General features: G+C 35.4%; 1 protein-coding gene across 1 annotated transcript in view; it reads right to left on the reverse strand.

Annotated features, from left to right (window-relative positions):
- Positions 1-7710: 7710 nt before the first annotated feature.
- The window catches only part of LOC115220552 (UDP-N-acetylhexosamine pyrophosphorylase), a 36691-nt gene continuing 32283 nt past the window's right edge, over positions 7711-12118 (reverse strand). The window contains exon 10 of the mRNA XM_029790697.2: positions 7711-8093. Within this exon, the coding sequence (XP_029646557.1) occupies positions 8016-8093 (78 nt within the window). The 3' untranslated portion in view covers positions 7711-8015. The remainder of the gene's footprint in view (positions 8094-12118) is intronic.

Here is a 12118-nt window from a genome sequence, read left to right on the forward strand (position 1 = left end):
AGATGCTTCCATTAATTATACTGTCTAGCTTAATCACCATAGCAACTGGAGTCAGGTAAGAGACTGTCACCAGCAGACTTACCAGATACCTTGTAGTGTTTAGTTTACATGGTTTATTGTATTGAATGTCGTCAGAGTTTGATAATACCTTTCTTAGCTTGGGATGGGGGTGGAATGTTCATAAAATGAGTATCAGTAATCTACCGGGGGTGGAGTTACATTGGAACAACTATATTCACTTAAATGTGTTCCATACTTGATCAAAGAAATCCTAATTCATCCTTTTGGGGTCGATGATATAAGTACCAGTTTCAGGCCTTTTGTCTATAGCAGAAGTTATTATTATTATAACATACCATTCAAAAGCAAAAGAAGTTGTTCTTGTTGTTGTCTACTAGTACAAGTTGTGGTAGTAGTGAGTGTCACAGCGCAAGAAGTAGGTTGAGAGAAATGTGGTTTTCGATACAAATTGAAGCCACTGCATTTATGCCTTTAGGGATGGACATGAACATCACAACTCTCCATTTCCTCTCCTCACCAATGTAAGGCCTTAAGCTATATTATTTACCAATATAATAGTAATGTCTGTGAGCTGTTGGTACCATGTAAAAGTTGTGGAGTGTTTGTGACATGTCCCTTAATTCCCTTCATATGTCTGTCTTTGGAAAAGGCTGAATTGTCACACAGTTTCCTGGTTCTCTCTAAAACTTGTAAGACATCAATATTTTGGATCCCTTTGTTAGTAATAAAACTCACAGAAATTATTCTTCAACAAGTTTTTTTCTTTTTACATTTTTTTTTGTTCCCTACAAAATGTTAAACGTTTTAGAACAAACTTTCTTTCCCAGTAGAGTTATCTGCCCCTTTTCATGTTCGGTGATTTTACAATTAGTGAATTGATCAGGATTATAATTAATGGTTGCATCTACCTTGCTTCCTACATGTTATCATGCACATTACAACATCCGTGTTTATTTATTTATTTATTTCCTAAGTAAGAAATGGGTTTTAGTTTGATAAAATGTTTTACCTTTTTTTAATATGACTCTGTGACATTTTTTTTCCAACCCTTAGCAAGTCAGATTATTTTGTCTAATGTAATGCTTATTTATTCAGTTTTGAATTACTCATTCATTATCTCTTTGCATCGAGATTATGCTGATGTACTTGTTTATTTTTAGTATGATATTGTAGGGTAGGTGTGAGAAGCTGAATATGGCCAGTTTAAATTCTAATGGGTTAAACCTAAATAATTTGATATATGACATCGTTGTATATGTATATGACAAAAGTTAGATATTTTCTAGATGTTCTATTTTGTGCGTTGTCACTGGTTATTGTTATATTTCTTATGTCACATCTCTAGATATTTCCTAGATAACATTACATTTCTTACTTCCAATTAGACATTGCCCTGATGACATGTCATATCTTGTTATGTCATGCCTCTGGATATCTCTTAGATGACTGGTGTTATATTTTGATATGTTATCTTTTCCTTGACACGAAATTATATGATAAATTATCAAATAGAAATTAGAGGTGGTGCCACATGTTAAAATATCTGATTGAGTAGTTCTGTGCGAGACATTTTAGTAAAGACACTGCTACAACCGTTATTATTTGCAGTTGTTTGTCCTCTTCAAGACTCAACCAGCTGGTGTTCAGTTGTGAGAGTGTATCTTGTTTGTTGTTGTTTGAAGCAATAAAGCATCACATCAACAGTCTTCCGTCCATTTTGCAGATCAGAACTTTCTGTTTCTTTATCAAGAATCGGTTGAGTGGGGACTTTGTAGTAAATGGATCTGCAGTGGAGGTAGGAGAGTGTCTCTCTGCTGTAAGAATCGGTTGAAAGGATAGGTGGCTCCAAACACATTGGCATTTAGGGTACCCTTATTGTATTGTTACCACTCAATCCCACCATTCCTCCTCCTCCTCCTCCTCAAAACAAAGCTGATGCAGAACATTTGATATGACTGAAACACGTCTTAAAATCGTATGACTGATCCTAAATGACTGCATATCAGGTAGATCACCACCATTGCTCTTGGTAGGTAACAACCTCTGTTGATCTTGTTTCTCATCTCTGTTAATCTCCTTCCAGAGATTGCCATGGATACAATGCAAACTGTACCCAGACATCAATCTAGCAACACTGTTTTCTTTGGTTTTGTACACTGGCAGCTATTGTTTGTTTTATCAATTGACTGTAACTGGTAGGTCACTTGTCAATGGGGAAAAAGTAGGTAGATTCAGTGTTTAGTTTCGGTTTTCTAAATTGTATTTACTAATAAATCTGACATCTGTTTATCCTATCCACCTCAATTGGAATAATATATATATATATATACACACACATATATACACACATACACAAAAGTTTAGTATTTTAAGTATAAGTAAACAAAATGTTATTGTTTAAAAAATTTGTAATGATAATTATTTCTTTCTAAAAGCAAACAAGAAGGCAATGATAGCTTTGTCAGGCTGCTAACAATCACTACAGGAACTAAGTTCAAAAAGGAAATTTTTTTTTTTTACATTTTTAAATTTTCACACAGGGCTGGATTTAAATAACAAAAAAAAAATTCTATATTCATTTAAGTTTATAAACAAATATACCTTTCAATTAAATTACTCTATAGTAATAATACTCAGATGGAATGATTGCTGAAGTAAAATTTGGTCTTTTATGGAAACTACTAGGAGTGGTTATTATTATTATTATTATTATTATTAAAGATATGTTGAAAACTGTGTGTTTGTTGTGTTATTTACTCCAAAGTTCACCTCAAAATCTCTCAAACCAGATTCTTATCTGTTCAAAACTACATCATACCAGCTGTTCACTGTGGGCTCCTTCAATATCGAGCTGGATAAAGCTACACCACAAATGCCAGTTTTTGTTTTTTCAAATTAATCTGAAAATAGCCAGCAACATTAAATATTCCCTAAACTTGTGGTTCCTCACTGCTTTTACATTAATTTTAAAACGTTAGATGGTAGGATGGATTTTGTTAAGGCAATTTCTTTTTTTGGGGATAACTAATTATTAAGCAGTAATGGAACCTGCTGTTAGCTTGAGGCAATCAAAGTTATGTGGTTTTTCTTAGAAACACACCATTATTGCTTTAGAGTAAGTTTTGAATACCTGGCTAAGTGGTCAGCACATCCATTGATTTGTGCTCACTTTGTGTGTGTCCAGAAGCACATGAAGAGAGCACAACTGTTATGAAACTCCTAGTTACCCAGGGTCATGATCCTGGACAAGTCAGAAACTCACAAATAGCAGTTTGTCAGTTTTATTTAATTATTACTTGACATTAACAAAAGATATTTGTAAACAATAAGGTGTAAAAGGCAGTGTGGGACTGATAATTTGATAGTGTAAAGGAATATAAAATACTGGAAATTTAATTTGTAATTAATGAAACAGTGAAGTAATAATAATAATAATCTTGATCTCCTGCTGACTTGGAATGTGAAAAGAAGAGAAATGTTTGGTTTTAGATTACTTTTTCATTTAGTTATTTCTTTACAATTTCCAAATACATTCTTTTTGAAGTTGAAGATTTCTTAATTTTCTGTTTTTCTTTCTCAAAAATTATTCTGGATAACAGTTAGACATGCAAGTATTTTTGAGTTAAAAATTTAAAATAACAATAAAATTACAGCTCAACTAAAATTAAAACTTTTTTGTTATTAAAATGTGATTGAATATTGATAGCTAAATGAAAAAATATATTTTTTAAATTTCCACGAAGAGAAAGGTCTGGACATTTTGAAGCTTTCTCACACTTTCACATTTTACTTGGAGATTATCAGGAGGAAAAAAAAAAACCTTGAATATTTTCTTATTGCAAGTTGAAATTTCAAATAAAAATATTCTTGTTCTACACTGGAAGCTGTAAATGTGAATTACTTGCAAAGTTGTCTCATTCATGAAATAATAAATCAATGCTAAGATTTCATTTGAAAATATATGAGTAGGATTATTAGAAATATCTGTGTTTTCTTTCAACAGTATATATATAATAAACTTATTGTATATATTGCTCAACTCATCAGAAAAAGGAGCCAAAAATACATGAACAGTACACAAGGAATTAAAAAAAATAATAGAATTGCTTTGGAGTGGAACATCAGGTGTACTAGTAGTGAATTTCAGGAAGCATGGATGTTATGAAAGATGTAATGTCTTGACACCTAACAACTGATGCAAGTAGTTTACTCCATGCTTCAGTAATTCTAGGTGTGAGAAATGTTTCTGAAAGTGCTATGTTCATTTTTGGATTTTGTAAGCATATCCATGCATATTGGACAAATGGAATTAAAAAAAGGGGCCCAAGGTTGTTGTTGGAAAGATGATATACAGGTGGTGGATGGATGAGTGAATTGGGTCAAATATACTGGAACTAACTATTAATTGGACTTAATTGAGAAGCATTTTTGTGGATGATAATGTGATATGGAGGAGTTTATCCATAGTACTACATGGAATGAAGAGAGAGCTCTTACTGTATAAAAGCATCTAATGGGTGTTTTTCACATGGAACTATAAGCTAACTGAAATATTTGCTAGTTTTACAGCAGTTCTGTTTCCTACATTGATGATACTGTAGCTTCCTACAGTACTGTTATATACTTTGATGGACTGAGCCACTGAGAGTTAGGTTCTCTAAATAACCATAATTTGGAATTGTTAGTTCAGTGAGGGGTACCACCAGATTCAACAGGTTTACTATAAAATGGGACATGAAATGGCAATTCTTGAGTCAAGTTTGATGTACCATTATATACCACTGTGCTTCTCCATGGATCACATCATAGAATCATTTATGGTAATATAAAATCTCTACAAAAATCTGTTGGTTGTTGAAGTTTATGGATGTCACAGGAACTGTTGGAACACCATGAAAGACTTGATGGGATTAGGACAAATGTCAAATGCTGTAGATTCGTTTCTCATCAGGGAAGATTTAAAATGTCATCACTAGAAATTTAAAGCTGCCATAATGGTAAGGAGATTATAAACTAATGAGAAAGGCAGAGGAATTAATATCAAACAGAGGGGAAACAACTCTAGACATGTTTGTCTTATTAAACCTTATCAGCAAATCACAGTCTAACAGGTCTTAGAATAACTATAATAGATATGTTGTCACCATAGTGCAAGCTCAAATCCCTACTGCATTCTAATTTTAATCCCTGGGTTCTCTGCTTTCTTTAAGGTTACTACAAGCAGGTGGGACATTTTCTGTGAAGCATAGAGCAATTTGTAAAATGCTATTTTAATGAAAAGCAGGCTCTAAACCACACAAGATTCAGAATAACTGATTGAGATGGTTACTATTCCTTAGAATTACTGTTTCAATGTTATTGATTTCATATGAATCTAACAATGGGTGGAGGTCAGGATCAGAATGTCTCAGGTGAAACCTCCTCCTCTAGTTTATCAAGCTGAATTCTACTCAATCGAGTCCTGAAATACACCACTATGTTACAATTAAGTTTGAAAATAATGAAGAATTTAGTACATAACTCATTAATAATAGGAGCACTCCGTTGGTTACGACGATGAGGGTCCCAGCTGATACGATCAACGGAACAGCTTGCTCGTGGAATTAACGTGCAAGTGGCTGAGCATTCCACAGACACGTGTACCCTTAACGTAGTTCTCGAGGAGATTCAGCGTGACACAGAAAGTGCCAAGGCTGGCCCTTTGACATACAGGTACAACAGAAACAGGAAGTAAGAGTGAGAGAAAGTTGTGGTGAAAGAGTACAGCAGGGTTCACCATCACCCCCTGCAGGAGCCTTGTGAAGCTTTAGGTGTTTTTGCTCAATAAACACTCACAATGCCCGGTCTGGGGATCGAAACCACGATCCTACGACCGCGAGTCCGCTGCCCAAACCACTGGGCCATTGCGCCTCCACTCATTAATAATGCTGGTGTTTGGAACATAAATTAACATGGAATTTTGAAGGATGGTTATAATTTCAATAACATTAAAACAAGAAATTTATAGTTCAGAACCAAAAATGATTTCAGGTGGGTTGGCATCAGAATAGTTAATATTTATCAAAAACTGAACATAATTCTAGTTCAAGTCTTGAACCTAATCCCCAAGCAAATCATTGAGGAAAACGGCAGTTGGATTCAGATGACTAAAAAATAAAAAAAAGTTTTTGCTAAAGGTCTGTAACTGGGTACCAAAAAGTATTTAAAACAATTTGGATATTAATAAAGACCTACAGAAATATTGGTTTCAAATTTTGGCAGAAAGCCAGCAAATTTTAGGGGAGGAGGAAGTTAATTACATTCATCCCAAGTACTCAACTAGTACTTATAATAATAATGGTAGTAGTAGTAGTAGTAATAGTAGTAGTAATGATAATGATAATAAAAATAATAATAATAATAGTAGTAGTAGTGATAATGATAATAATAATAGTAGTAGTAGTAATAATGATAATAATGGTAGTAGTAGTAGTAGTAGTAATAATAATGATAATGATAATAAAAATAATAATGATAATAATAATAGTAGTAGTAGTAATAATGATAATGATAATAATATAATAATGGTAGTAGTAGTAGTAGTAATAATAATGATAATGATAATAATAATAGTAGTAGTAGTAGTAATAATGATAATGATAATGATAATAATAATGATAATAATAATAGTTGACCTTGGCAGAATTTGAATTCAGAATGTTAAGACGGATGAAATACTGCTACGCATTTTGCCTGGTTTGCTAACAATTTTGTTGGTTCACCGCCTTAAGACCTACAGAAATATTAATTTTTTCCATATTTATAACAGAATTGTCAAGATTTTGTAGTAAAGATAACTAAAAGAGAACTTTTTTATTTCTAACCACCAATCATGAATATGTATCTCAGACTTGGAAATATTCCAGTGTTTCTGAAATAACTGATTAACCTTAGAATTTATACTAAAACATACACCATCACATAATATTTTGTAGAAATGGCCTGAACCCCTTGATATACTTACCCACTTTCTACCTCCTCACCCCACCAACTCAACACCTGTGCAATGTCTCATCTTTGACATATAAAGACACTATTTTACCTACAGGAAATTTGTAGATTTAAAATAAAATACAATTTTCAAAAATAGTCATTGATGGAAGCTGGCAAGCAGCAGGAAGATTTGGGCAGTGAGAAGTTATTTAAAACCAGATCAGCCTTGACAAAGCAAACTTAAAATTGCATTCCAACAATGATTGAACTTGCCACATTTTTTTCGAGCAGTGTATCTAGGGCCACATTTTGAAACCATATTTAAGATGGTAGGCAGCAATTTGACTGCAATTTCACCTGACTGGCCCTCGTACTGGTGGCACGTAAAAGCACCCACAACACTCTCGGAGTGGTTGGTGTTAGGAAGGGCATCCAGCTGTAGAAACTATGCCAGATCAGATTGGAGCCTGGTGCAGCCATCTGGTTCACCAGGCCTTAGTCAAATCGTCCAACCCATGCTAGCATGGAAAGTGGACGTTAAACGATGATGATGATGTACAAGCTTCTTCATTAGCTCTTGGGGCAACACTTATAGAGGATGGAAATTCTGGTGAGATTTGATTGGTCAAAATCAGTAACATTTTGCTATATTCACCAATGTTACTGAAGGGGAAAAAAAGCAAACAAAAAAAAAATCATTTGTTCAGCAACAAAACCTTGGAAGTAAAAATTGTTTTTATTTAAAAAAATATACACGACTTGACAGTCATTTATATTGAAGGAAAAACAAAAAACCAAACCAAACATTTATAGAAAAGGAAAACCCCTGAAATAATTCAGATAAGCAACAGTTATACAAGAATAAATAAAATATATATAAGCAGTCTGTTCATTTCAGTTTAGTTTCTTAATATATTGTTCCCAATTTATGACCATTATAGTTGTTACCAATGGATAACAAAAATAATTCTGTGAGGAATGACCAAGAAGAATTGAAGAAAAGTGAAATTTAGTTGTACAAATTAAATTCCATTCATAGAATCCTCTGTCAAAGTGACAGGTACAGCAAATGTTTTGTTTCTGACGAGCTTTTCCAAACCCTGTAATTAAAAGGAGACATGTCTTAAAAAGGAAATACAAATAGAACAACAACAACAGCAGCAACAACAACCAGACAAATACATAACCACAACATCAGGACTTACAAGTGTATATTGTTTGTTCCTTCTCAAGCTATGCTTGGCTCATAAGGGCCAGTTTCCCAGTTTCCTTGGCATATAGGTTCCCCACCTGGACAGGACGCTGGTCCGTCGCAGGTGAGCTTACAAGATACAGGAGGAAAGAGTGAGAGAAAGTTGTGGCGAAAGATTCAGCAGAAGTTCGCCATTACCTTCTGCCGGAGCCGCGCGGAGCTTTAGGTGTTTCGCTCATAAACACACACATCGTCCGGTCTGAGATTCGAACCCTTGATCCCTCGACCGCAAGTCTAACCACTAGGCCATGTACCTCCACACAAGTGTATATAACATACAAAAAAATAGCAGTACTAAGTACTGCACATATCCTATGTAAAGCCCTTTCAATACAGTGAAAATAAGAGCACTACAATAAACCACAGCACATACCCAAGGCATACAGAGCTGTGCTCAGTAGTGCAGTAAAAGTATGTGATAAAAATAAGGCTACTGAATGATAATAACAATAATCCTTTCTACTATTGGTAGATAAACCCGAAACTTTTTGGGGAGGGGGTTGGTCAATTATATCGACCCCTTTACTCAACTGGTATGTATTTCATCAACCCTGAAAGGTTGAAAAGCAAAAATTAACTTCAGCAGAACCTAGACATCAGAACATAACAGATGAAATGCTGCAAAGGATTTTGTCTGGCATGTTAATAATGACAATGATTTCAATTTTTGGCACAAGGTCAGCAATCTCAGGGAGGGGGTAAGTCAATTACATTGACCCCAGTGCTCATCCTCCTCCTCCTCCTCATCATCATCATCGTTTAACATCCGCTTTCCATGCTGGCATGGGTTGGACGATTTGACTGATGACTGGCGAACCAGATGGCTGCACTAGGTTCCAGCTTGATCTGGCAGAGTTTCTACAGCTGGATGCCCTTCCTAACGCCAACCACTCCAAGAGTGTAGTGAGTGCTTTTACGTGCCACCGGCACGAGGGCCAGTCAGGCGGTACTGGCAACAGCCATGCTCAAATGGTGTTTCTTATGTGCCACTTGCACAAGAGCCAGTCCAATGGCACTGGCAACGACCTCGCTTGAATGCTTGTTCATATGCTAGTTAGGTGATGCTGGTATCGATCACGCTTGAATGGTGTTTTTTACGTGCCACTGGCACAGGAGCCAGTTTGCTGCTCTGGCAATGATCACGGATGCAAGTCATTGAATTTGATTTCGATTTTGATTTCACTTGCCTTAACAGGTCTTCGAAAAGGATGAAAAGCAAAGTTGACCTAGCGGAAACTGAACTCAGAACGCAAAGACAGATGAAATGTTGCTAAGCATTTTGTCCAGCATGCAAACAAATTCTGCCAGCTCTCTACAATAATAACCCTTTCTACTGCAGGCACAAGGCCAGAAATTTTATTGACCCCTAAAAGGTGAAAGCCAAAGTCGACCTTGGCGAAACTTGAACTCAGAATGTAAGGACAGACAAAATGCCAGCTCACCACCCTTATAATAATAATAATAATAATCCGTATCCCACCATTCGAGCGTGATCGTTGCCAGAGCAGCCAAGTGGCTTCCGTACCCGTGGCACGTACAAGGGCACCATTCGAGCGTGATTGTTACCGACGTCGCTTCACTGGCACCTGTGCCGGTGGCACGTGTAAAAAGATTCGAGCGTGGTCATTGCCAGTACCGCATGACTGGCCCCCGTGCCGGTGGCACGTAAAAAGCACCCACTACACTCTCGGAGTGGTTGGTGTTAGGAAGGACATCCAGCTGTAGAAACTCTGCCAGATCAAGATTGGAGCCTGGTGCAGCCATCTGGTTCGCCAGCCCTCAGTCAAAATCGTCCAACCCATGCTAGCATGGAAAGCGGACGATGAAGATGAATAATAATAATAATAATAATAATAATAATAATAATAATAATGATAATAATAATAATGGTTTCAAATATTGGCACAAGGCCAGCAATTTGGGGTATAAATCGAATACACTGATACCCAGTGCTCAAGCGGTATTTTATCGACCCCAAAAGGCTGAAAAGCAAAGCAATAACAAAGATGGTTTATTATTCCGAGTAGTTGCTTCTGCTGTCTTAGAGGCCAACGGAATATAATATTCCTTTACTTGGAAGCAAGGTAAGGATTGGCGACAGGAAGGACACCTTACTAAATTGTTGTTCCAGATAAGTACCCCATCCAATCCATTCTAACACGTAAAAAAAACCCAAAATACCCTTAAACGAACAAACAATGACAATAACTGGTGCATTGTGGGAAATAAAACAAAGTAGGCTACTAAATAATTTTTTTACTACAATGTTAATTTATAAAACGAAAGCTATAGTAGAGAAGATGTAGAATGGAGTTAATACAGATATATTTTAGTTACAGTTGATATAGACTGTTAGTAGCATAGTTATGCTAAAATTTTACTTCCCTGATAGATTAACGCATACTTGTCAACAGTTTTATTTTTTGAAAATATTAAAAGATATCTAAATTTTGGGTACTATTTAAGAAGAGTGGTCCCGGTGCGCGCACTCACGTACTCGCTCATCTGCGCCAGCTAGTCGTGACTAGTCGATCCTTACTTTGTGGTTTTGTGTTTTATTTTGTTTAAAAAATGATTTACTCTGTGTTTTTATGTTTTATTTACTTTGTTTAACAAAAATTATTCATTTTGTGTTTTATTTACTTTGCTAGGTAGGCATTGTTGGATCGACTAGTCACGACTAGCTAGCGCGGATGCGCGAGTACGCGATTGCGTGCACCGGGACCACTCTTTCTTAAATAGTACCTAAATATTGCTATTCAATTTTTCTTCAATGCACACACACACACACACCTCAAATCAGATCACAATTAATGTATAATAAACTTGTTTTATTTCTAATTAAGTCACTGAGCGATGATCCACCCCCTTTGGACACAAGTTTAAAGAAATACGGGGACAAATTAAAGGGAGATAATTCTCAGCGGCATTTTTCATATAAAATGATTAACGCCCTTGTTGATTGCAAAACGATTAATTAAAGGTGAAATTCTCTATTCACGACTGTTTTGTCTCTGATGAAGGTGACAGGCAGCTATCACAGGATTTCATCATCTGATACACACAGAAACAATGAAACCCAACAATATTTGTTTATGTCTGCGCTATTGATTTTTCTCCCTATTATATATATTTTATCGCTATAATTATTTCTGTATTAGGTTCATCCTTTAATTGTTCTGATTTTCTTTTTCAGTTCAAATGTCGCCTTGTTCGTCTAACCATTCCAACCTTCGTGAGTCAATAATACATGGTACCATTTGAGTACTGGAATCGATTTAATATTCCTATCGGGTAACCGAGGTGTGAATGAAATTAGAACAAAACAATAATATGTATCTAAGTTGTGACGTTCCTTAGATAGGAATGATTTTAGAAAAATCTAAAAACCTCAAGTGACACTCGATAGAGAACTGTTCCCATATTTGGCATGGTACTGCTACTGCTACTACAGACAAAAATGTCGCAGACTACGTCTAAGAAGACCGTTACTCGACAGTTTTGAAATCGTTTGTCATTCAAGTAACCGAAAGATTCTAAATTTATTTTTTCCAATTATCCCTGTCGTTTTTTGGAAGTAAATTTACTCACAATTTATTTTCTGCCATCACTTAAGCTAAACTGGCAAAATGACCATTCCTAAATACAACAATATCTGTTTCAACACACGATTTCACATCAAAAATCTTGCAAAACAAATATATAAACGTAACTTAAGTTTACACTTTTACCATAATAAAACAATCAGCTCTATAAGCTCATAGCGACACCTGTAACTATTGATTCTAAGTGAACAATCAGCTTATAACAAAATAGAATATTATGGCAGTGTGGTTAGCTAACTTATTGGTGAAGTGTTCAAACTTCAATACA

Source organism: Octopus sinensis, linkage group LG16, assembly GCF_006345805.1.
Source record: "Octopus sinensis linkage group LG16, ASM634580v1, whole genome shotgun sequence".
NCBI classification, from domain to species: Eukaryota; Metazoa; Mollusca; class Cephalopoda; order Octopoda; family Octopodidae; genus Octopus; species Octopus sinensis.